The 27,846-nt window shown below is 40.6% G+C and overlaps 1 protein-coding gene across 1 annotated transcript in view; it reads right to left on the reverse strand.

Annotated features, from left to right (window-relative positions):
• The window catches only part of BUB1B (BUB1 mitotic checkpoint serine/threonine kinase B), a 29,934-nt gene extending 26,467 nt beyond the window's left edge, over positions 1 to 3,467 (reverse strand). Inside the window, 5 exon segments of the mRNA XM_058162110.1 lie at positions 271 to 467; positions 1,860 to 2,004; positions 2,101 to 2,160; positions 2,677 to 2,832; positions 3,336 to 3,467. Coding sequence (XP_058018093.1) covers positions 271 to 467; positions 1,860 to 2,004; positions 2,101 to 2,160; positions 2,677 to 2,816 — 542 coding nt within the window. The 5' untranslated portion in view covers positions 2,817 to 2,832; positions 3,336 to 3,467.
• Positions 3,468 to 27,846: the final 24,379 nt, after the last annotated feature.

The raw sequence follows: 27,846 nt of genomic DNA on the forward strand, positions 1-27,846 counted from the left end.
CCAGTAGCATTTTGGTGAACTAAATTATTAAAATGCATAAACTTTGTCAGCTGCAACTCACTGCATCAGGGGCATACAATGGCTACTGTGTGATTAAATTGGGCCAAAGTTTTAGAGGGGAGAAAGACAGGTTGATTATGCAGTTGCAGGTTACATGTAAGACAGATTACAAATACTTTACTAATTAACTATTGCAATGGGCTAAGAAAAATCGTGTTCAATTAATTTTCTGTAAAGGCAAGCAATCAAATCTCAATTTTCATCAATTACCTGTGGTGGGATATTAATTTATCCAAAGGCTCTGCTTTACAAAGGATCCCTTCCTGGAATATCACATCAGCTTTTTTGTAATTCTGTCTTGCCTCCAGTTCTTCTGCCCAAGTAATGTAAAGTTGTGCTAGTGAAGTGCCTATTGCCTGGCTATGCAGGTAGCTATAAAGATCCAAAGGTTCACTGCAACAGTTCCCCTAAAAAACAGAGACAAGAAAAAAATGTTCGTATTATCAACTATCTTTCAAAGAGGAAATCAGAATTCAGTAAAACTCCATATAGCTCTACAGCCCTTATATCTGCAGATAAAATAGACATTACAATAATTAGACACCGGGACATCACTTCAATGGCTTCATTGGGGTGGTCAGGGGTAGAGATGTACAGCTGAGTATCATCAGCGTACTGGTGATACTGCACCCCAAAACCACGGATGATCTCACCCAGCAGCTTCATATAGATGTTGAACAGGAGAGGCGAGAGAACGAACCCCTGCGGCACCCCACATGTGAGGCGCCTCACGGTCGACCTCTGCTCCCCTGCCAACACCGTCTGTGACCGATCAGCAAGATAGGAGGAGAACCACCGAAAAACGGTGCCCCCCACTCCCAATCTCTCCAATTGTCGCAGCAGGATACCATGGTCAATGGTATCAAAAGCCGCTGAGAGGTCTAATAGGACCAGGACAGAGGAACATCCCTATCCCTATCCCGAGCCCGAGTAGATACAGACATGGGGTCCATTTTAGTTGCCTTGAAATATTATCTAGCAAAAGTATTTCTGTTCTTTAGAAATACTCTTTCCTACTCAGGCCAAGTAATCATTTTTTTTTTACTTCATTCTAATTATTTGTCTAACCATGTTATCTATTTTATGCAGTTCTGAACTAATGTTATGACACTGAGAATCAAGTATGTGGTCAAGTTACTTAGGGAATGTGGTTGATTACCTTTCCTTTTGTGCTTATTACATCTAATAGGGATGGAATTTCTGACCACACCAGATGGTGTGATCTGACCAAATGTAGGACTTGTACATATATTGTCTATTTTAGTCTTAAAAGTTTAACATTGTAATCCACTTTAATACATCTCTCTGGCTAAACTCCTTCAGCAGATTGTTAACCAATTTCAAATACGTTTGAATAAAACTCATATAGCTAAATCAATTCTAGTCTGGCATCAGGCTTATTTTGGGACAAAACAATATTGTGTTGGTGATCTACTGAGAAATGGTCAGGGAAAGTACTGATCCAATGGTCTGTGGACTTTTGATTAAAAAGAAAACTTATTAAGGTAGGTGTATATATGCTCTATTTAGATTTAGTCTGGTCTTTTAAAATGGTTGTTGTAATGCTGTGATTTTGTTAACGGGAGAAGATTAAGCATGATTTGGTGAACTATGCAGAGACTTCCAACACATTACAAATTAGTGTAGTAGTACTGCTGCTCTATGAATACATAAATGGGGACCATTCCCATAAAGAATGTTTTCTGTGAACATATTGCTGCTCACAACACATGACATGGTATCGTATCTAAATAAAGTTTGGCAATAAACTGGGCACAAAATAATATAGTATTACTCACAAATTTAAGCCAAAGGCTAAGATAACGAGGATCTTGGTAATATCTCTGCTGTTCATTCAAAGCTTGAATAGCTCTCTCCAAAACAGCTGAAAGATTGCCCTCTTTACCTCCTTGAGGAAAGGTCTGTTCTGTCCATTTGATGTACCTAGTGATATTAAGAATAATTATAAACACAAGGGGAAAAAATAACTAGATTTGAAAATTACGTTTTTCATATTTCACTTACAAATGTTAAGCATACCTGTCCCAGATGTCCAATGGATCATTCCCACAGTAAAAGCGAATTTCAGATTCAAATGCCCTGAAATTATAATCAAATGTATACTTTTTACATTACATATTATTTTTACATTTACATATTTTATTGTTGATTTTTCTAATATTGCTATGTTGGTTTATTGTAACCTGTTGTTTAGATATAGTAAATAAATGTCTAAAGAGCTAGAAAACTTATTTTCAAATTAAAATAGCGTGCCAATTTCAGATTTTTGGGAACAGAGTGTATATTTGACATGCTATAAACTGGAAAATTCCTACCAAGACTACAGTAATGGTAAATGAAAAGTATAGTTGTACATGCTTAAAAATTATTTTGAAATTACACCCAATTTAAACTTTCAACACAGAGAAAAACAAACTCACTAGGCACCATATATATGTCCAGAATTGTTTAATCATGAAATATATATTCACAGCAGGAACCATATTAAACACTCAGCTATTCTATTTGTATGTAAAATAAAACCATGTCTTATTTTAAAGCAAAAATTGTAAATGGGTTGCATACAGTAATGAGATAAAGGACTGTCACACACACCTCTTTTGCTGCTGAATAACTGTGTGAGTAGAAACATCTTGCTGAGCCAAAACTCCTTGCAAAGTAGTCATTACTCGTCCCTGCCTCAGAGGCTGCACATTTTCTTTGCTCAATTCCCATTCATTCCCATCCGAAGCCATGGTAATTTGTATTGGCCTATTATTCAATAATATACAGATCCAAAGGTAAGTGCTGACAGACGAGGCAATCATAACATGTGTAAAAACAAACGGGGAGAGTGAAAGATAGCCTGTTCAGGGCTTTGTAAGTACAATTACAGCAGAAATTCTGACATCGCTTTTACAAAAGACTCCTCTTTGGGAGAAAACGCCATTTCTTAAAAAAAATAAAACAACTTTACATAAGTTATATCTATGTTATGTATGTATGCATGTTGGAACTTTACACAAGGATTAAAAGAGCGGCGGTATAAATTGTCTAAATGGTTTTAGCTTCTCCGGCTTCACTTGTTTTTGTGAACTATTGCTGCAATTAATTCAATATTTCTTTCCAAGAAGCTAACTTCGTAATTAAAGGAGCGCAAATGCTGCACGGAGCTGAGAGAGATCATTTTAATTCTCCTCTCCCCCCCCACCCCACCCCCCGGGGGAAACACCCCGATTATAACACATAGGCAAACACGCGCATCTCTCCTTCACCTGTTTTGGCCCAACACAATCCAGGACAGAGCCTCCAAAAGTTCATTCGCTACAGCCGGAACGCAATTCACCGAATTCCCCAAGCCTGCTCGGTCGCTTCCTCCACCGTCTGCGTTCAAATATTAACCGCCTCCAACCGCAGCAACTCGCTGGGTCTCATTGGCTCCTTCCTTAACGGTTGTCGTCTTTGATTGGATAGGGCATGAAAATAGACAGGCTTCCGCCGGCTGGCGTAGAACGTGGTGGACTTAACACTCCGTGGGCGGGGTGGCGTTTTCTTAAAGTTGGGATCGCTGTAATTAAGGCGTGTCCCGCTAGACGGCGATAAGACTATGATTGAATAAATGGAGATTTTATTTGTAGACTCATTTTGTCCCAGGTGGCCAAGGAATTTCGGTCATACAAATAAATTAAACGGCTTTGCTTTATTTATCCACCCTTGTCTAAATTGTGGAGGTCCGTGAGTTTGCTAGGAGGAGATAAACTGATAGACGCTGTTACTACACTAGCTCAGTCAGACCCTGCAACACATGAAGGCAGGGCTTTAATCAATTAAAAAATACCTTCAAAAATTAAATTCAGACACATGCAGGCTTCCCCTAACCCGTCTGACATATTGCAAAAGGACGGTTGATTATTTAAAATGGAAAAATAGCAATTTCTTCAAATAAAATGTATCTGGACTTCACAGTTTGCTGTAGTTACATAAGTAGTTTGTAAAATTCAAACTGTTATTAATTTTTATTACTATTACTATTATTAAATCTTTGTTGTCAGTGCACAGCATATGTATAATGAGATTGGTTGAGCTCCCTCAGTGCACCCCCCCAACACAATACAACTAACAGTGAAGACAGAAAATCCCTAATCCAATAAATCATTAACAAAACACCCGGTCCAGTTGCACCAGTGTGAACATGTTACATGTTGTGCCGGCCCTGCAAGTCCATCGTACTACGTAGTTATGATGTTATTTCTCATTCAGGAGTCTTACAGCTCACAGATAAAAACTGTTCTTCAGCCTTCTTTGTGTGGCTGGCTATGCTTGCTATGTTCACTGTTTAGGAATGAATCTGGGATGATTCTATGCCTATTTTTAAAAAAAATTGCAAAGGAGAATAATTAAAAGTTATATATTGAAGAAAGTTAACACCCACCCCTCTTAGAAGAATGAAATATTCTAAGAAATATTAAAAAGGCAGAATATTTTTTCAATCCCCAGATGGGGGAAGGGTGGAAATTCATTGTAAGGTTTTCTTTCTTGTTTTATGTATTCATGTAAGGATTGTATTTGAGTGACTGTCAGCAGCAAGTCCTGAACACCTTAGATTTCTGTCAAGTGGAAGAGAAACTTGCCCCATGCAAAAACTCCACAAGTGTCAAGTGATTCCTGGAGACCAACTGAGAATGAACATTTTCGAAAGTGTGGTCATGTTGATATGCATATTATTAAATCTTTGTTGTCAGTGCACAGCATATGTATAATGAGATTGGTTGAGCTCCCTCAGTGCACCCCCCCCAACACAATACAACTAACTCACAGTGAAGACAGAAAATCCCTAATCCAATAAATCATTAACAAAACACCCGGTCCAATTGCACCAGTGTGAACATGTTACATGTTGTGCCGGCCCTGCAAGTCCATCGTACTACGTAGTTATGATGTTATTTCTCATTCAGGAGTCTTACAGCTCACAGATAAAAACTGTTCTTCAGCCTTCTTTGTGTGGCTGGCTATGCTTGCTATGTTCACTGTTTAGGAATGAATCTGGGATGATTCTATGCCTATTTTTAAAAAAAATTGCAAAGGAGAATAATTAAAAGTTATATATTGAAGAAAGTTAACACCCACCCCTCTTAGAAGAATGAAATATTCTAAGAAATATTAAAAAGGCAGAATATTTTTTCAATCCCCAGATGGGGGAAGGGTGGAAATTCATTGTAAGGTTTTCTTTCTTGTTTTATGTATTCATGTAAGGATTGTATTTGAGTGACTGTCAGCAGCAAGTCCTGAACACCTTAGATTTCTGTCAAGTGGAAGAGAAACTTGCCCCATGCAAGAACTCCACAAGTGTCAAGTGATTCCTGGAGACCAACTGAGAATGAACATTTTCGAAAGTGTGGTCATGTTGATATGCATATTATTAAATCTTTGTTGTCAGTGCACAGCATATGTATAATGAGATTGGTTGAGCTCCCTCAGTGCACACCCCCCCCAACACAATACAACTAACTCACAGTGAAGACAGAAAATCCCTAATCCAATAAATCATTAACAAAAAGACCCAGTCCAATTGCACCAGTGTGAACATGTTACATGTTGTGCCGGGCCTGCAAGTCCAAGTCTGACAGCTCACAGATAAAAACTGTTCTTCAGCCTGTTTGTGTGGTTGGCTATGCTTGCTATGTTCACTGTTTAGGAATGAATCTGGGATGATTCTATGCCTATTTTTTTAAAAAAATTGCAAAGGAGAATAATTTGCAAGAACTTCAGAATTAAACGTTATATATTGAAGAAAGTTAACATCCACCCCTCTTAGAAGAATGAAATATTCTAAGAAATATTAAAAAGGCAGAATATTATATTTCCCTGGATGAGAAAAGGAGCTCCAGGGTGATGGAATTGAGACATGGCCCTGAGGACATGATAGGATTAGCCCTGTACCAGTGGTGGGTTTCAAAATTTTTTACTAATGGTTCTGTGGGTGTAGCTTGGTGGGCGTGGCATGGCTTGGTGGGTGTGGCTTGGTGGGCATGGCAGGGGAAGGATACTGTAAAATCTCCATTCCCACCCCACTCCAGGGGAAGGATATTGTAAAATCTCCATTCTCTCCCCAATCCAGGGGAAGGTTACTGCAAAATACCCATTTCCTCCCGATCAGCTGGGACTTGGGAGACAGAGAATAGATGGGGGAGGGGCCAGTCAGAATTTTTACTACCGATTCTCCAAATTATTCAAAATTTCTGCTACCGGTTCTCCAGAACTGGTCAGAACCTGCTGAAACCCACCTCTGCCCTGTACCCATCTAACAGCAGGGCTCACTGCACTACAAAATCACCTAGGAACATTACATCAGCTCACAGTTCAACCAGACTTATCTCAGATAAACTCCTAAGATTTGTACAGGACCCCTACAGCAATCAATGAGATACCTGCCCTTACATAGGAATAGGAACCTCCAAAGCAGGGCCCTTCTTCTCCAAAAACACTACACTACTAACCAGAGCATATAAAACATTTGCTAGACCAATTCTTGAATACAGCTCGACTGTCTGGAACCCATACCACATTTCTGACATCAATACAATTGAACGTGTCCAGAAATATTTTACAAGAAGAGTTCTCCACTCCTCTGAATACAGCAAAATACCTTATGCCACCAGACTTGAAATCCTGGGTTTAGAAAATTTAGAACTACGCCGCCTTCGACATGACCTGAGTTTAACTCATAGAATCATCTATTACAATGTCCTTCCTGTCAAAGACTACTTCAGCTTCAATTACAACAATACATGAGCACATAATAGATTTAACCTTAATGTTAACCGCTCCAATCTTGATTGCAGAAAATATGACTTCAGTAACAGAGTTGTTGATGCTTGGAATACACTACCTGACTCTGTGGTCTCTTCCCAAAATCCCCAAAGCTTCAACCAAAAACTGTCTACTATTCACCTCACCCCATTCCTAAGAGGTCTGTAAGGGGTGTGCCTAAGAGCACAAACGTGCCTACCGTTCCTGTCCTATTATTTCCTTTCGTTATATCCAATTAATATAGTTATTACATACTCATACTTATATATATGCTTATATACTGTATAAACCACGTGGTCCTGTTCACCATTAAACCATCTTTTCAAACAGCCTCCATGTTTCCAGTGTCTTCCTCCCCTCTTGGAACTGAACCCAGATGGACATTTCTTTCAACAATATGAACAAATGAATAAGGCCCTTAATATGTTTATGAAATTAAGATGAAACTGTTTCTTTTACAAGAATGGGAAAATTGCCTGAAATGAAAAGTAAGATATTATTTTAATAAGTATCTTGCTTCTTACCTCGACCTTTGCAGGCAATCCAGAAGGATGGAAGAGATATAGATACAATTTGATTAAACAAAACATGACTTTGTATGTTGTGCAATGCGTACATAGAGATGTAATACTGAAAAGAAATGTATATTAACATCTCATCAGTAACATCAGCAGTGTACTGATTGTGCATTAATAAAATACATAAGAAATGCTGAAGCTGGTGGGTCAGGTAATGGAGCAAACATCTTTATTCTATTTTCTTTTATATTTTATAATTTGGCCAGTAGGGGCTGCTGTTAAGATATGAAACTTTTTTTAAAACCAGCTCTGTTCTGCAACTGAGGTACTGCAAGATCTTTTCTTGCTAAATAGTTGAATCCTGGTTTTAAAACTACAGTGCTTGTCTTACTTGGTATTTCTTACAAATATACTTACATACTTTCATGAACGCATACCCTTACCACCATAGCTGATGTAATTAGTAAACTGAAATCTAATCATAGTAGCTTTTTATACATTGACCAAGAATGATTACCTCTCCATTTTATCTTTTTAACCATGGCTCCTGTTAAGTGATACAGCTCCGGGAAGCTTTCCCATTCTGCAAATAGTTACTGTTACCTCTGTTACTGTACATTTGTTTAATTAATTGCTCATTTTGTTTCCAGACTGTAGTATTAGCCCAATGTGGTTAAGGTATGCATGAGTGCTTAAAAGGTGACATGCCTCTTGAAGGATGATTCTGTCAGTTTAATTTATTTATATGACTTAGGTACATGATCCCCTATTAATTGCAGCTATTGCTATCTAAGTGTGACTTAATGAAATGTTGTTTCCAGGCCTCTTTAACTGTGCCAATACTAGACCGTTACTGTAATTTAGATCTTAGCCTGTATCATCCTTCAATAATAAAATAGTAACATGAAGTCTTAAAAGATGAGTATTTATCTTAGACACAAATAAATTGAAGTCTGGTCTTTCAGTTAGCCTGAAAGTTGTCTGCAAGAAAAAAATTAAAAACTGTAGAATTTACAGTTAGTGAAGAACAAGGTATTTGCCATCAAAACCTGAAACAAACAAAAAAAAACCAATAAAGAAGAATTTGTTCATAGAGGATGTTTGGAATGGCACACCCCAAACCCATGTACATTACAACATTAATAATATTCCTTGTCACTTGGGGGGAATTTTAATTTAACAGTAGCTAAGCAAGCATTTGGCTGATAGAATAACATAACATAACTTAACATAACAACAGAGTTGGAAGGGATCTTGGAGGTCTTCTAGTCCAACCCCCTGCCGAGGCAGGAAACCCTACACCATTTCAGACAAATGGCTATCTAACATTTTCTTAAACATTTCCAGTGTTGGTGCATTCACAACTTCTGCAGGCAAGTTGTTCCACTGATTAATTGTTCTAACTGTCAGGAAATTTCTCCTTAGTTCTAAGTTGCTTCTCTCCTTGATTAGTTTCCACCCATTGCTTCTTGTTCTACCCTCAGGTGCTTTGGAGAACAGCCCGACTCCCTCTTCTTTGTGGCAACCCCTGAGATATTGGAACACTGCTATCATGTCTTCCCTAGTCTTCTTTTCATTAGACTAGACATACCGAGTTCCTGCAACAGTTCTTCATATGTTTTAGCCTCCAGTCCCCTAATCATCTTTGTTGCTCTTCTCTGCACTCTTTCTGGAGTCTCAACATCTTTTTTACATTGTGGCGACCAAAATTGAATGCAATATTCCAAGTGTGGCCTTACCAAGGCATTATAAAGTGGTATTAACCCTTCACGTGATCTTGATTCTATCCCTCTGATTATGCAGCCCAGAACTGTGTTGGCTTTTTTAGCAGCTGCTGCACACTGCTGGCTCATATCTAAATGGTTGTCCACTAGAACTCCAAGATCCCTCTCACAGTTACTACTATTGAACATGGTACCACATATACTGTACCTGTGCATTTTGTTTTTTTGGCCTAAATGTAGAACCTTACTTTTTTCACTGTTGAATTTCATTTTGTTAGATAGCGCCCAATGTTCAAGTCTGTCAAGATCTTTCTGTAACTTGAGCCTATCTTCTGGAGTGTTGGTTATTCCTACCAGCTTGGTGTCATCTGCAAATTTGATGAGTTCCCCATCTATCCCCTTGTCCAACTCATTGATGAAGATGTTGAAGAGTGCTGGGCCTAAAACAGAGCTTTGGGTACTCCACTGCATACTTCCCTGCATGTGGATGTAGTTCCATTGAGGACTACACGTTGAGTGCGGTTGGTTAGCCAGTTACGAATCCATCTGGTGGTGGTGCTGTCTAACCCACATTTTTCTACTTTATCTAGTAGTAGGTTATGGTTTACTTTATCAAATGCTTTACTGAAGTCCAAGTAAATTATATCGACAACATTCCTCTGGTCCACTAATTTTGTCATTTTGTCAAAGAATGCAATAAGATTAGTCTGGCATGATCTGTTTTTGACAAACCTGTGTTGGTTTTTGGTTACTACTTTGTTTGCTTCTAGATGTTCAATAATTCGTTGCTTGATTATCTTTTCCAGAATCTTCCCTAGTGTTGTGGTCAGGCTGATAGGTCTGTAGTTTCCTGGACCTGTTTTTTTTTCCCCTTTTTTGAAGATGGGAACTACATCAGCTCTTTTCCAGTCCTCTGGCAGTTCCCCTGTGCTCCAGGATCTTTGAAAGATATAATTCAGTGGTTCTGAGATCTCGTCTGCCAGTTCCTTCAGAACCTTGGTGTAATCCATCCGGTCCTGGTGATTTGAACTTTCGTCTAGGGTAGACAGGTGTTCACTTACCATTTTCTTCCTATTTTAACTTGTGTTTCTAATCTGTTTTTGTAGTGCTGTTTTGATAGGTTGGATTGTTTTTCCTTTTGTGTAAAGACAGATGCAAAAAATGAGTTAAGTAGATCTGCTTTCTCCCTGTTGCTTGTCATCTTCTTGCCACTTTCTCCCAGCAATGGGCCAATTGTTTCCTTGACTTTTTTCTTGTTTTTAACATGTTGGAAGAAGCTTTTTTTGTTATTTTTTACTTTTGTCGCTAGCCTTTGTTCATTGTGAGCCTTAGCTTTCCTCACTTCATCTTTACAGGCTCGGGCTATTTGCTGATATTCTGCCTTAGTTATTTGCCCCTCTTTCCACTTTTTATATTTGTCCTTTTTGTCTTTCAATTTGTCAGATAGTTCTTTATGCATCCATGCTGGTTTCTTTTGAGATCTATTATTTTTCTTCTTCATTGGTATTGTGCTAGACTGTGCTTTTATAATCTCACTTTTCAAAATTTCCCAAGCTTCTTGAGTTGTTTTCCCCTTGAGGATTCTCATCCATGGAATCCTTCTCAAGCTCTCTCTAAGTTTACTGAAATTAGCTCTCTTAAAGTCCAAGACTCTAGTTTGACTTTGTTCTACTACTTGTGTTTGCATAATGTTGAATTCCAGTATTGCGTGATCACTTGCCCCCAAGGTTCCTGTAGCTTCAACACCTTCTATCATTTCATCTCTGTTAATGAGAATTAAGTCCAATATGGCTGATCCCCTTGTTCCCTTCTCTACTTTTTGGGAAACAAAGTTGTCTGCTAGGTTGTTAGAAACCTGTTGGATCTTCCATTTGGTGCAGAGTTTGTCTCCCAGTTGATGTCAGGGTAGTTAAAATCCCCCATTACTATGTGATGTGCTTCCTACATACCTTAGTTAGCTGACTAGCAAAAAGTTCATCTACTTCCTCTGTTTGGTTTGTCTGTCTGAATGATTGGGCAATCTGTGATACCTGAACTCCTTTTTGTAGTTCTACCAACAAAAAAAAAAAGATCTAATAATCCATTGCTGGAACTTGTCTTTTTTTGCTACCTCAGCTTCTTATTAAAAAGAGTGAAGGGTGAGCACTGATCACCATCAGTGGTGATATTCTGTAGGAAGGAAAGGTAACACAGCCAGGAAATCCCCTGGATCTTGTTCTTAAGATGCTTTGTACCTAGGATAGCATGCATCAGTGTTTACCCATTGCACTAATCATGATTTGTTAATATAGTTTGCATAATAACAATTAGCTCCGTTCTCATAACATGTTATTATAAAAGCCACAGCTAAACAAACAATGATAAGTACGTTCATATAGCAATCAAAGCCATAAGCAAAGCCATAAACCATATTATGACATAAATGTGTGAATCTGGCTGTCATCCTTCTCTATCAAAAGGTTTCAAAGTATGTTCTAAGTAAGTAATCTTGTTTTTGAATATATGTTTATATCTTTGGTTTCTACTCCATATCACATCGAGTGTCAAGCTGAATAATTTTATAAGTAAGTTATGTGCCATATAGATGATGGATCACCTGGTGATTATATGAACATATACTTACCATCTTGAATTGCTTTTAGTAATAAACAAGCAGCTCTTCTAAAAATGTACCTATAATCCTTTTGAACCTGTCTATCCATCTTACTAGTTATCTGTTCTCAATCATGCCAAGTATATTAATTTTTCTAGTCCAGTCTCTAACATCACAGACCCAGGGTATATTAATTTCTACTTGCTGATCATTACCTCAGTCCCAGAGTCAGCTTTTATTTATTTGTAATCTGGTGGATTTTTCTTACGTTCCCCATCTCATTTGTAACCAATCTCTTGCTGGTCACATCTATCCAACCCATTAGAGAGGGGAGACAAGGAATTTTGCAGATCCCATCCCCTATGGAGGTATATCTGGTAGGACCCAGAAGAAGGACCTTCTCTGTGGTGGCTTCTTCTCTCTGGAACATCATCCTCCAGGAGATTAGACTGGCCCCCACTTTAACACTCTTTTGGAAAGCCCTGAAGATGTGGTTCTGCCAGCGGGGCTGAGTGGGATGAAGCACATTAAAAGGCTAGTATGAATGTGTGTTGTTGCCTGGTTGGGGGGTTATTATTTTATTATTTTTATTTCTTTTTATGGTGTTTTATATCCTTATAAGCTGTCTTGAGTCGCCATATGTGAGTAGCAATAGCAAAAGCAATAGCATACACTGCTTTGCAGCAGGGGTCTCCAACCTTGGTCCTTTTAAGACTTGTGGACTTCAACTCCCAGAATTCCTCAGCCAGCAAAGTTGGCTGAGGAACTCTGGGAGTTGAAGTCCACAAGTCTTAAAGGGACCAAGATTGGAGACCCCTGCTTTACAGTGCTTTACAACCCTCTCTAAGTGGTTTACCGAGTCAGCATATTGCCCCAAACAATTTGGGTTCTCATTTTACCCACCTCAGAAGGATGGAGGGCTGAGTCAACCTTGAGCCTGCTATGATTTGAACTGCTAAATTGCAATCAGCTGGCAGTCAGCAGAAGTAGCTTGCAGTACTGTGCTCTAACCACTGCACTATCATGGCTCCTAAAGTAGGCGGCAATATAAATTTTCTAAATAAATAAATAAACCAGATCTGTAATTTCTCAGTAGTCCACTTTTCGCAGCCATGGAATACCACTGGAAAGGCAGTACTTAAACAATCCTGATCTTTCTTATCACTGAAATACCTTCATTTCTCCACCACATCAATTTTTTAAAGTAGAAAACAATGTCTACCATCTTAACTTATTTACTGAAAGCTGTAAATTTGGCTATATGATATTATATATATTTGGCTTCTTAATATTTAACATTAGTCCGGATTTTTTCACTTTCCATTTTTACTTTCATAATGAACTCTTCTAAATTATTTCATCTTCAACTGATGAAGCAATATCTCCAACTGTATGATTGATTCTGCTCTTGATTCCTGATATCAACTCTTCCCTTGATGTAAGCTCCAATTCAGTATATGTTTTCTTGGGAGTAACTTTTGTTGAACAAAATATCCATTATTTATTTCTGAATAAAAATGATAAGATCATGGTCCGAACTAGCAAGAACCCAAATTGCTCTAACGTTTTGAAGGATTATCTTAAATCACAAACTTAAAAAAAAAAACCTGGCAAAAGAAACTATTTTGGAAATAGATGGTGTTCCCATTGCTATACTGAGGTAAATAGGGGGATAATTGACTCTGACCTTCCATCCATCAACACTGGTGACTATCAGGATTATCTTTTCTATATGTACTGGCTTCCCAAGGGATCAAGCAGCTCCATTCTTTGTTCGCTATTCAATGTTGGGATGAAATGCTTTATCTGTGATCAGGGGGGTGTTAATTACATGAACAATATGCCTGCAATGTAAATAACATCTGCTGGCTCAGCAACTGAATATCGTCAGTAATAAATGGACCAGTATGTTTATATAGTCATAGATCACTACGGCTATATAATGACTTATGGCTGTGGTGATAATAGATAATCGTATGGACATAATATAGGGCATATACTCTTGTTACCTGAAACACAAGATTCTATAATGTTTGCACGGAATGCATATGGATGAATCAAAGATACCCACTAGGATCTTCTTTCTTTAAATGGAGTAGACAGCTATTCTAATTCTAATTAGGAAGCCATTATTTGCTGTGTGGTAAACAATACTTCAGCATATAAGCCTCTTCCAAGAGGGTTGTTGACTTTATGTAATTTCTGTTAAGGTGGTCAGGTACCACTCAGCACAGCACACAGTAGCTAGATGAGATGAGATTTTAAAAGGCCAAGATCAAATGGCTGGTTTTTGTTACTGGTTTCCAGACAGCTGAGACAGAGTTCTGATATAACTGTGATGTGCATCCTAGAAAGCTTTACAAGTGACATTTGTCATTGAGAAGCCACTAAATAAACCATTTACTCTTTATACAGCAGTGTAGTACAGATGCTGAAAGATCAGCTATCATCTTTTGACTGACATCACTAATTGCAATGATCTCTATCACTTGGAACAGCAGACTACTTACTATAATCTCTTCCATATAACCTTCTTTGAGAAAAGAAAATTACCATCACAGTGCTAAACTAAATTTATCATTTTCTTCTAGTTTATTTTATTTCAAGCTTCTGGCCAACAAAACCATGCTTCTTCTAACACTAATAAAACAGGAATCCTTTTAATTTAAGGAAGTGATTAAATTGGTAAAATTACCTGGTAGGATATGGGCAATGGAGCATGGCTTTAATCACAAATGTATCGTTTGCAATATGTAGAACCCCAAGTGTTTCCTTCCTAATATTGTTATCAATTATAATTGTTAATAGGAAATGAGAACTTATCAAATAGATGGAAAGTTATATTTAATTAATTGAAAAAAATAATATTCCTGGTTTGCTGGCAATGAATTAATGGCTGTTAATCAATAAATCAATTAATTAAAACAAAAATAGTTTGGTCTTGCCTTACTGCTTTTTAAAAGTGCAGCAGTGGGCACAAACTGAACAGACAAGGACAACTGTATCCTAAAAATGACTGAGCTGCCATGTATAGGTACTCCTTGTGTCCAAGATGCATGTCACTGACTGGATCTGAGAAACTCAACACTTTTCTTCAGGGCATTTTTGTCAGTGGCATTAAAAAAAGCTATGCCCTCTTTTGAAAAATACTCTTTCTGGATCCAGTGATTCTTCCCAGTCTTCAATCTTTTCTCAGGATGGACTGGAGGTAACCATGAAGGTCTTTCCTTCTTCATACTGATGATTGGTAGTAAGAGTGTGGATGGGGCAGAACAAGATTAAACTCTAGGAAGAGCTTTCAGGCCTTTGTTAATGTATAGCAGTATTCCTGTACCTCCAGTGCCGTTTTTTGACAGGGAAGTGCTGCCTCTGAAAAAGTGGTCTGTGACTTGGAGGTCCTCCTGAACTCATAGAATAGAATAGAATAGAATAGAATTTTTATTGGCCAAGTGTGAGTGGACACACAAGGAATTTGTCTTGGTGCATATGCTCTCAGTGTACATAAAAGAAAAGATACGTTCATCAAAAATCATAAGGTATAACTCACAGCTTCTATCAGGATGAGACTGTGGCCCAAAGGGCCCTTGCCCAGCTTTTACCGGTGTGCCAGTTACAGTCTTAGCTAAGGTGTAAGATCTAGGCTAAGTGACATATGTTTTTGCCGCCATAAGACTGGACTATTACAATGCTCAGTGGTGTATTAACCATTAAGCAGACTAAGCACATGCTTAGGGCACCAGGTCCAAAGGGGGCATCACAAAGTTGAGAAAGAAAGAAAAACCAATGAAGATTTGTACAGTATGTACAAAGGAGGGGAGCACCAAGATTTGTCAGTGCTTAGGGCACCAGTGAGGCTTAATCCACCACTGACAATGCTCCATAGATGGATCTATAATACAGTACTGCATTGGAAAATATTATTATTCCAGAATACATCAGTTTGAGTTCTGATCAGCAACACATCATGTTTGTATTCTGTGCCCTACCCTGATTGCCGTTTGCTTTCCAGGTACAATTTAAAGTGCTGGTTTTAACCTACAAGTTCTTCCATGGCTTGGTACATATGTTTCCAGGACTACATTCTTCAAATTCTTTTCAGTTGAATTTCCTGGTCAGTAAGATCATTCAAGAGATATTTCTATCATTATTGCAGATATAGAAGAGTACAGAGATGATCTTGCAGAAAATATGTTTCAACCATTAATAAAATCTGAGTTTAGCTCAAAAAAAAAGAGCATGAGAAAGAAACTTAAGATTGTCCCACCTTGATTCTCCTTGGTATTAAGAGACAGGGAAGGAGGAAGGCCTATATCAATAAAATAGAATTCTAGTATTTCTTCTGCTGACTGTTTCCTGACCTTTAAGACCTGCACCTCTTCTAAGAAGTTTTAAAGTCTATTACCAGGATTACTGCAGCTGGAACTGGCTATCATTGACATCAGATTTACCCCCCTCCCCTACAACATTCAGGAAGATAATCAAAGATGGATAACTGTTGTTATTTCTCCATAGTATATGGACACCATCAGGGGTTTTTGTTGTTGCTGTTATTTTATGTCTTAAATATTTAATTTTTGAACACATCATGAATGTTTTAATATTGTGTTTGTTACATCTTTTCACCATAGATACCTTTTGGTTCTGCTGTAAATAGAGTCAGTTTTGCTATACAAGTAGTCCTCACTCAATGACCATTAAATTGCAACAGCCACTGGATCCTCAAAGTTGTAGCCATTGCAGAATCCATGCAGTCACATGATGAAAATTTGGGCACTTGGCAGCCTGTCTTCACTTACAACCTCAGGAACACTTCAACTCCCTCCTACCTACTTATCTCCTCTCAGCCTGCCTTTTTGACCACCTTCACTCCACTGCATCTGCTAACCCTACTATCCTGTGCTCCGCTTGCCTGCGGCCCTAATATAGGTAGCTGACCTTCACTGTCTTCTTCCTCCTGCTGCTAATGAGGCATACTTCACCTAGGTCTTTGTGAGGCAGTTTCTGGCTGTGCCAGGCTGGATGTGGCCTTGTCCAAATCTCACATGGCTTTCTTATGAGGTTTTGAAGCCTTCCAAAGCCTTGTGAGAAAGTTGTATGTGATTTGACAAGGTCACGTGTAATTTGAACGAGTGTGCAGCAGGGCCAGCAAAGCACAGGTTGGTAAGGCCAGCAAGGGTCTATGGCCTCCTGGAAAACTAAAAAAGTACAGGTCTGCTGGATAATCAGATAGGAGCAGCCCAGAAATGGGTTTCAGCAGGTTCTGACCAGTTCTGGAGAACTGGTAGCAGAAATTTTGAGTAGTTCGGAGAACCCGTAGCAGAAATTCTGACTGGCTCCACCCCCATCTATTCTCTGCTTCCCGAGTCCCAGCTGTTCGGGAGGAAATGGAGATTTTACAGTATCTTTCCCCTGCGACGGCCACCAAGCCATGCCCACAAGCCATGCCACACCCACAGAACCAGTAGTAAAAAAATTTAAAACCCACCACTGGAGCAGCCGTAGAAAAGACATGCTTCTGAGGTCCAGCTAGATGGCAAAATTTCAGAGAAGGGATCTGGAAGGTGCTTACAGTACCTATCTGATCTGGTAAGATGGTCAGACAATAAAAATCATTGCAATAGTTGTGAGTTACATTTCTTTAAATATTTTCTTTTCAATGTTTCTATAATGTTGTTGTTTGGGACAAAACGTGATAAAATTTGCAGCGCTAATAGCCTTGTGAACAGTTAACCATAGAAGTGATCTTCCACAGTAAAAGAAATAACCAAAAGAAGAATTGGATGCACAGATGTTATTCATAGAATTTATTAATTGTAAACATGCCTGCAGAAAGGGCTTATTTCATGCTGGATATAGATTTATTTGAGTTTACGTGGCACATGGAGCCAAAGCCAAAACAAATGCACAGAACACATTATGGCTTAGCACAATGTACAGGTAGTCTTTGACTTAACGATCACAACTGAATCCAAAATTGCTGTTGCTAAGAAAGACAATTGTTAAGTAAGTTTTGCCCCATTTTATGACCTTTTGTGCTACAGTTGTTAAGTGAGTCACTGCAGTTCTTAAGTTAGTAACATGGTTTTTAAGCGATCTGGCTTCCCGATTGACTTTATTTGTCAGAAGGTTGCAAAAGGTAATCACATAGCCCCGGGACACTGGAACCGTCATAAATATGAACCAGTTGCCAAGTGTCCGAATGCAATAGTCGTAAGTGTGAAAAATGGTCATAAGTCACTTTTTCACTGCCATTGTAATTTCAAATGGTCACTAAACAAATGGATACAAGGACTACCTGTATCAGCGCAGAATACAACGACTACCTGTATCAGCGCAGTCACCTTTTTAAATCCCACCCTTATTATTTTCATAAGTAACTGAAGGTGGCAAACATATCTAATATTCTTTCCTCCTCCTATTTTTGCACAACAACAACCCTGTGAGGTGGGTTGGGCTGAGAGAGAGTGACTAGTCTAAAGTCCTCCAAGCTGGTTTTCATGCCAGCACTAGAAATCAGACTCTTCAGGTTTCTACCTTGGTGTTTTAGCCACTAGACCAAATTGGCTACAGATCCACTTATAACATCATGTGTTTCTCAAAATGCCATCTATGAGATGCTGGGTATGCAAACAGCAGTTCAGTTACTTTTCTTGAAAAGATATTCTACAGCAAAAGCAACGGAACAATTATTTCATGAATTGTATCTTTAACTTCTCTACTATTGGAATCTTGGCCTGGATTTTTCAAAGGCCAACTCTTGATTGCCCTAGCGATTACTGAACAATTGTTTTGTGAGTTTGTATTTAAAGTTTGGACTTGTGCCTGGTTTTGAAATGCAATACGCTTGTGCACTGAATGCAGGTTCCTCCTTTCTTGATTTCCCTCCCCTCCCCCTTCTTCTCCCCTGCCTCCATCTCCGGTGTCACTATTCCTCAGCAGGCTGAGACTACAAAGCTTTGAGCCAACAACTTCTCTATTACTTCTCAGGTAACTCAGTTCTTCTGATCAGATGCAGTCTTAAGAAAGCCTAATAATGTGGTGTGCATTCCAGATTCCACTTCAATAATTCACGCTAGGATTGTACTTCAGTATCTTTCACTCAGATAGCTCTTATCTTGCTTTACTTTCTTGCTTCTGTTTTAAATGATTTGCCCCACACCAAACATAGTGAAGGATTTTAAGAAGAATTTGGTTTCTCCTTCATTTTAGACATCAGTTGGATATGCTTCCCAACTATAACTGCCTAATTTTAGCTAGGTATGCCAATAAATACATTGCTATCTTCTCAAGGAGAGCCAGTTTGGTGTAGTGATTAAGGTACCAGGCTAGAAACCAGGAGACTGTGAATTGTAGTCCCATCCTAGGCACAAAGCCAGCTGTGCGGCTTCAGGCCACTCACTTTCTCTCAGCCTTAGGATGGTGGTCATGGCAAAAGATCTCTGAAAAATCTTGCCAATAAAGCTGCAAGATTTGTCCAGGCAGTTGCCCGGAGTCAACACTGACTCAAAGTGTAATGTATTTGAATTTTAGGAGGGAAATTTGGGCGGGAAAATGCACGTTGCTGATTGGCTGATGCCTCAGCCAAATTACTGAGGGGTTTTTGCCTGTTGGTTTTTGCTGGGATCACAATAAACTAAAGAGCTGTTGTCACTTGTATCGTCTCCTGCCTCTTCATTGCCTGAACTTAACATTGGCGACGAGGATGGGATATTGAAGGCAATGAGACTAGGAAAAGAGCTGAAGGAGCAACTTAGTTTCAACCCCAGCCAGTATCAAGAGCGGATACATAGCGATGTCTAGCTATACGCCGCCAGCGCCATTCGACCCAGCCAAGGAGAAATGGGGGTCGTACATGGCTCATTTCGAGTGTTTCCTCGAAGCTAACGAACTGCAAGGAGTATCGGATAATCGGAAGCGCGCTTACTTCCTGAGCCACTGGGGGCCGGAAGTCTTCGATACCGCTGAATCGCTGTCGGAACCAAGGCTGTACAGTCAGTGTCATGGCAAACGCTACAGACGATGCTACGAGCACACTACGCGCCGGTGCCATCGAAGTTTGTACAACGGTTTGAGTTGAGGCAAAGAGTTCAGCGAGAGGGCGAATCGATAAGCGTGTACATGGCTGCATTAAGGAAAGCTGCAACCCACTGTGAGTATAGAGACTTGGAGGACACTTTATTAGAACAACTCATTTGTGGGGTCAGGGACATCCGACTACAGAGGCAGCTGCTGTCGAAAAGCAACCTAACCCTGGCGATAGCCCTGGATGAGGCCAGGGCACACGAGATGTCCACCAAAGCGGCGGAAACCTTACAAAAGCCGAACACGCCAAATGCCGCGGCGAAAGCAACGCCAGTCCACAGCGAAGAAATCCAGGCCGAATCGGACGGTGAAGAAGAGGAAGAGGTTTTCCACACCGGGAGGCTGGAGAGAGGCGACCGAGACTAGTGCGTGAGTTGCGGAGGCCAACACCAACGACAGAAGTGCAGGTTCAAAGACGCAATTTGTCGGCGGTGTGAAAAGAAAGGACACATAGGTCAGGCCTGTCGAACCTCCCAACCTTCCCGTCAAAAATTCAAACTGGCCAATCAACCAGGCGCCGGATCCGCGAAGTGGCCAGGGATTGGTCAGTTCAAAAAAGGCGCGAAGTTGAATCAGACCACTGTGCGAGTGGGCCACGACACAGCTAGAAAAGAAAATATTCACCAAGACATACATCGAAGGAGTGCAGTGTAAAATGGAGGTGGATACCTGCTCATCAATCACGATTATGTCTTGGGACACAATCGCAAGGGACCTGCCAGAAGTTGCGAAACGCCAGCTGCAACCCCAAAAGCTGAGAGTGCAAGACTACCAGGGGAACCGAATCCCTGTTCGAGGAGTCACGTCCGCCAGAGTGAAATATGGACAATTCAAGAAAACCCTGCCGATCACCATCGTAGATAGAAACCTGCCCAGCTTGCTAGGTCTGGACTGGTTCCGAGCCTTGGGCATGGGAATAACCGGGGTTCACAGAAGCGGCGTCAACCTGAAGGACGAATTGTTGAGAGAATTCGAGGACGTTTTCCAAGACAGCCTGGGCAAGTACGTGGGGACCCCCATTTCATTCAATTTGGACCCCCAGGGGCTCCCATTAGATTAAAAGCTAGGAGGGTCCCGTTCGCCCTCAAACCCAAGATTGACAGGGAACTAGACAAACTAGTAAGCCAGGGAATACTAGTCCCTGTCGACCATGCAAAATGGGAGACACCAATAGTGACCCCAGTCAAACCGGACGGATCAGTCCGTATTTGCGCTGACTACAAGGCAACGCTTAACAAAGCATTGCAAAAGAGTGCTTACCCCGTTCCCGTAGTGCAACATTTGTTGCACTCGTTAGGGCAGGGACAGGTTTTTGCCAAACTCGACCTGGCTCAAGCCTACCAACAATTACCAGTTGACAACGAAACGGCAGAAGCGCAGACAATTGTCACGCACCGGGGCACTTTTAAATGCACTCGGCTTCAGTTCGGAGTTAGTGTAGCCCCCGGGTTATTCCAAAACCTAATGGAACGGCTCCTACAGGGTCTACCGGGAGTAGTTCCATATTTTGACAATGTACTGATATCAGCAGAAAACATGGAAGAATTAGGGGTCAAATTGCGGAAGGTTTTGGGCATTTTCCGGTCTGCAGGGCTTAAGGTTAAACTCAAAAAATGTCAGATAGGAGTTGAATCTGTAGAATTCTTGGGTTACCGGATAGATAAGGAAGGCATCCACCCAACTGAGAGCAAAGTGCGAGCCATTAGAAAGGCCCCACCCCCAAAAATCAAAACAGAATTACAAGCATTTTTGGGGCTTGTAAACTTCTATGCGGTATTTTTAAAAAATAAGGCAACAGTAGCCGAACCATTACATAAACTGCTAGCGAAAAAATCGGTATGGACTTGGGGCAGAGTTAAGGCTAAGGCATTTGAAGGCGTTAAGAAACTTTTGTTCAGCGATAGCCTTTTAATCCAGTACAATGGGATGTTGCCACTAGTACTAGTTTGCGATGCATCACCCTATGGGGTAGGGGCTGTCCTCAGCCACAAGCTACCGAACGGTTCAGAAGCCCCTATCGCATATTTCTCCCGCACAATGTCCGCAACAGAAAGGAACTATAGCCAACTAGACCGGGAAGCACTTGCTATAGTTTCGGGGGTTAAAAAATTCCACGAGTATCTGTTTGGACGGTGATTTGAAATAGTCACAGACCACAGACCTTTATTGGGACTATTGGCAGGAGACCGTCCAACACCGGTTGCATTATCACCCAGGCTGACCCATTGGACTATTTTCCTGGCAGCATATTCATACCAACTGTCTCACCGACCGGGCAAAGATTTGGGACATGCGGACGCTTTAAGTAGATGTCCATTGCCAGAGGCTATTGAAGACCCGACCCCAGGGACTCCTGTGTTGTTAATTGACTCTTTGGACTCTGGCCCAGTCACATCCACGGAAGTGACTAGGGCATCTTACAAAGATATTATTATACGGACTGTGATCGGTTGTGTGCAGAGGGGATGCCCCGCTGCACCAGGGGATCGCTTCAAAGAGTTTACAAAGAAGCGCTCGGAACTGTCGGTACAAGGGGGTTGTCTGTTATGGGGGGATAGAGTGGTTATTCCGGAGAAATTACAAGGGCATGTGTTGGAGCTATTGCATGTGGGCCACCCAGGGATTGTGAGGATGAAAAGCCTAGCAAGAAGTTATGTGTGGTGGCCACAAATGGATAAAGACATTAGCGACCAGGTAGGGAAATGCCAAGCTTGTCAGGAATCAAGGCCACTACCCCCAACAGCTCCCATCAGGGAATGGGAGAAACCCCAGGGTCCTTGGTCCAGGATCTACATAGATTTTGCCGGGCCGTTCCATGGGCAGACCTTCTTAATTGTGGTAGATGCCTACTCGAGGTGGTTAGAAATTTTACTCATGAAAACCACAACAGCGGAAGTGGTGATCACAGTCTTGAGGCATCTATTTGTGATACACGGGTTGCCTGACACTCTAGTGTCCAATAGCGGCCCACAATTCACGGCCACCCAGTTTGAGGGGTACTTGGCAGGAGAGGGCATCCGACATGTCCTCTCGGCACCTTTCCACCCGGCGACGAACGGACTTGCAGAACGTTTCGTACGCAGTGCCAAGGAAGCGCTATCTAGAATTAGCCCAGGAGATTGGCAATCCAAAATTGATACCTTCCTGGCAGTCCAACATAGAACTCCCTGTGTGACCACCGGCCGCAGCCCATCGGAGTTATTAATGGGTAGAAGACTCCGGTGCCCCCTAGATAGGTTAAACCCGACATACTCCCCTGATGGGTACCAAAGCACGAAGGAAAAAACCAGAACAATGGCAACAGGTGACCCGGTATGGGCACATAACTATAGTGAGGGCCCAGCGTGGCTAAGGGGAATGATTGTAGGAGTGACGGGCCCAAAGTCATACTTAGTGGACATGGGGGATGGCCGAGTGTGGAGACACCACATAGATCAATTACGAAAAAGAATACAAAACGATCCAGAAACCAAACAGCCAGACCCTGACTACCAAACATTTGAACCAACAGCTAACTCAACCCCGAGGCGATCGGAGGACTTAGCTGTGTCTGAAGAAGTCCAGCGACACCAACCGGCTCCTCCAGAGGACAGCAGGGATGACTCTGCCAATAATCCAGGCCGGAGGGCCCAGAGGAGGAGCTGGGAGGAACAAACAGTCCCTCCGACCAGCTCGACTCACTCCCAGGGAATGAATTGCGCAGGTCAGAAAGAGTTAGGAGATGCCCTGTCTACCTGCGTGACTACATGGAAAAATAACATGCAAATGTTATGCAAAAATTATGTAAATATGGTAAAATGTGTTCTGGGAGGGGAGGAGTGTAATGTATTTGAATTTTAGGAGGGAAATTTGGGCAGGAAAATGTACGTTGCTGATTGGCTGATGCTTCAGCCAAATTACTATTTAAAGAGGGGGTTTTGCCTGTTGGTTTTTGCTGGGATCACAATAAACTAAAGAGCTGTTGTCACTTGTATCGTCTCCTGCCTCTTCATTGCCCGAACTTAACACAAAGCATCCCTCCCCTCAAATAAATAAATAAATAAAATATATCTTATAGTAGGTTGTCTGCTTCTCCAACACCAATAAAGCAGATGTAAAAGACTTCTGGAGGAAAGAATGTAATTCAGTACAAAGCATGATAAAATTGAAGCCAACATTCCAGTTAGAATAGATGGTCCTGCCCCAATAGCTAGGTGCCAAACATAAAGGCCTTTATCAAATACCCCAAAGCCAACTGACAGTCAGTGCAAAGCCAATCAAACTGGTGTTATGAGCACTCAGGCTCCTGTATCTTGAACCAGTTAGTTTCCAAATGAACTTTATCGGCAATACCACAGACAGAATACAATAGTCTAATCCAGGGGTCTCCAACCTTGCTCCCTTTAAGACTTATGGACTTCAACTCCCAGAGTTCCTCAGCCAGCTTTGCTGGCTGAGGGACTCTGGGAGTTGAAGTCTACAAGTCTTAAAGGGACCAAGGTTGAAGACCTCTGGTCTAATCTGTGGCTGTAATCACTGTTGGCTGGATTCTCACATTAGAGTAAAGAGTAATAGTGTTGGAAGGGACCTTGGAAGTCTTCTGGTCCAACCCTCCTGCTCAAGCAGGAGACCTTAAACCATTCTGGTCAAATGGCTGACCAATCTCTTAAAAATCTCCAGCATCTGCAACCACTGGAGACAATTGATTGTTCTCACAGTCAGGAAATTTCTCCTTAGTTCTTGGCTGGATCTCTCTGATGATTTTCCATTCTTGTTTTGCTTTCAGGTGCTTTGGAGTAAAAGCTGACCTTCTCCCCTCTGTGGCAGCCCCTCACATATTGGAAGTCTGCTATCAAGTCACCTCTAGTCCTTCTCTTTGTTAGACTAGACATAATTTCTGCAGTTGTTCACATGTTTTATCCTCCATTCCCCTAACCATCTTTGTTGCTCTTCTCTGCACTCTTTCTAGAGTCTCAACATCCTTTTGTATAGGAGCAGAGGTCTCCAACCTTGGCAACTTTAAGCCTGGAGGACGTCAACTCCCAGAATTGAATTCTGTGTTCCAGTATTCCAAGTGTTGTCTCACCCATGCAGCAAAGCTGGCTGGGGAATTCTGGGAGTTGAAGTTCGCCAGGCTTAAAATTGCCAGGGTTGGAGACCCCTGTATTGGAGTAATCAAAACTGGATGGAGTATTCCAAGTGTTGTCTCACCCGTGCAGTATAAAGCGGTACTAACTCTTCATGTGATCTTGATACTATCCTGTTGATGCAGTCTAGGACTGCATTTACTTTTTTTTTGGCAGCTGTAACACACTACTGGCTCATACTTAAGTGGTAATCCACTAGGACTCCTACATCCCTCTCACACTTACTGAGGTTGAGCCATGCTTGGCTGTAAAGAATGGAATACAAACACAACATTAACTGTATGCACATATGGTGTTAATCCAACATCAGTCAATTAGTATTATAGTTTGGTTTAACATGCAAGCCAGGTTATTGCCTAATAACCAACAGAACTTCAAGATGTCTGGTAGGCATTTTCCAGACTTACCTAGATATGCAAACTCCTAAATCATACATAAACCAGCAGTGATCTGTTTTGCCAGTTTATGTTTCTTGTTGCTCTGGAAAACATTGTGGAAATTTCAGTTGGGGCGGAAGGCTGCCATTTGATCAGAATAGAATTGACCTACTTTAGAAAGCTTCTGGCTCACAAAAAGAAGGAGAAGTAAGTCCTTTAATTTATATAAAATAGAGAGTCCTCCTTAGGAATGCTTTGTTTCCTATGGTCATCAATTCCATCTTGTTCAATGCATTAGTGCACTCAAACAATCATTGAGGCTAACAATCAACATTCCCTGTGTGATCATTAAAGAAAATTACCCTGGGTGATCAAAATATACCAATGATGCTTTATTCAAAAATTCTTAATGGCTGCATCCAAAGCAGCCTCAGATAAAACAGCGTTTTAAAGAAGGATTTTTTAAAAAACTGATCCACAATGTCACAATTTTATCTAACTTAAATCAATCCTGTGTATATTAACTCCATAAATAAATTCTACTAGCACAGTTCACAGGATTCACTCTTAAAGAACCAAGAGGGGATTTTTGCTCTGTTTTAAAATGAAAACCCAGTAAATTTTGAATACGCAAAAATCAAGTTAAAATATGTAAGTTGGCAATCAGCCGTAAGAAAACTTGGATTACTCATTTCCAGTCATATATCTGATTGTGATTGGACTTAATTGCAATTTAATGCATACTATGTATCACTTTTGAATGAATATCTTATGCTGGTCACTCTTGCGGCAGCAGATAATACTATAAAATCAGCTCTTGACTGACATGTTATTTGTGCTCTCTCTCCCTCTCCCTCCCTCTCCCCTCTCCCCTCTGACTAGCTTTGGAGTTGCTCTGGTCAGCAGTGGACTGAGTCCAACAAAAGAGTAAAGCAACATCAAAGGAAAACATCATGCAGATTTAATGGTGCACTAAGAAGAGTTAGCATAATAGATGAGAGCCAAGATCTCCCCATTCCCTCATTACCTTAATGAATAACTTTACTTATAGTATATAGAAATGCATGTAAGTCAGATTGTGCTACCATGTGCATACCGATGCAAAACTACAGATGGAAAATCCTAGCACAAGAGTTGCATAAAAATCAAGATACATTAGCAGAATCCAAAATAGAGACCAATAAAAGGTGACAAATTATATAATCAGTAATTTCCACAGTCAAAAGGACTGTATAGCAAATTAATTTTCTGCATGGCTCAAAAGAACTTACACAAGATATGGTGCCTCCAGGATATACAGAATAACAATGTTGGAAGGGACCTTGGAGGTCTTCTAGTCCAACCCCCTATCTAAGCAGGAGACCCTAAACTATTCCAGACAAAGGGCTGTCTCTTCTTAAAAATCTCCAATGTTGGAGCACCCACAACTTCTGAAGGCAAGCATTTTGACTGATTAATTGTTCTCACTGTCAGGAAATGTCTCCTTAGTTTTAGGTTGGCTCTCTCTTTGATGATTTTCCACTCGCTACTTCTTGTCTTGCCCACAGATGCTTTGGAAAATAGGTTATCCCCTTCTTCTTTGTGTCAGACTTAGAACAGAACAGAACAGAACAGAACAGAATAGAATTTTTTATTGGCCAAGTGTAATTGGACACACAAGGAATTTGTCCTGGTGTATATCAGTGCTCTCAGTGTACATAAAAGAAAAGATACGTTCATCAAGAATCATAAGGTACAACATTTAATATTAGTCATAGGGTACAAATAAGCAATCAGGAATATCAATATAAATCATAAGGATAAAAGCAACAAAGTTAAAGTCATACAGTCGTAAGTGGAAGGAGATGGGTGATGAGAACGATGAGAAGATTAATAGTAGTGCAGATTTAGTAAATAGTCTGACAGTGTTAAGGGAATTATTTTTTAGCAGAGTGATGGCGTTCAGGGAAAAAACTGTTCTTGTGTCTAGTTGTTCTGGTGTGCAATGCTCTATAGCGTCGTTTTGAGGGTAGGAGTTGAAACAGTTTATGTCCAGGATGTGAGGGGTCTGTAAATATTTTCGCAGCCCTCTTTTGACTTGTGCAGTATACAGGTCCTCAGTGGAAGGCAGGTTGGTAGCAATTGTTTTTTCTGCAGTTCTAATTATCCTCTGAAGTCTGTGTCTTTCTTGTTGGGTTGCAGAACCAAACCAAACAGTTATAGAGGTGCAATGACAAGTATTGGAAGATTGCTATCATGTCATCTCTAGTCCACTTTGTTAGATTAGACATACCCAGTCCTTGCTACTGTTCGTCATATGTTTCAGCCTCTTGATCCCTAATCATCTTTGATGCTTTTCTCTGTACTCTTTCTAGAGTCTCAACATCTTTTTTGTATCATGGTGAACCAGAACCAGATGCAGTATTTCAAGTGTGATCTTACCAATGCAGTATCTAGCAGTACCAATGCTTCACGTGAAGTTGATACTATTCCTTTGTTGATGCAGCCTAGGACTGCATTTGTTTTTTTGGCAGCTGTAGCATACCTCTGGCTCATACTTAAGTCGTTGTCTACTAA

Source organism: Ahaetulla prasina, chromosome 1 (assembly GCF_028640845.1).
Source record: "Ahaetulla prasina isolate Xishuangbanna chromosome 1, ASM2864084v1, whole genome shotgun sequence".
Classification (NCBI taxonomy): Eukaryota; Metazoa; Chordata; class Lepidosauria; order Squamata; family Colubridae; genus Ahaetulla; species Ahaetulla prasina.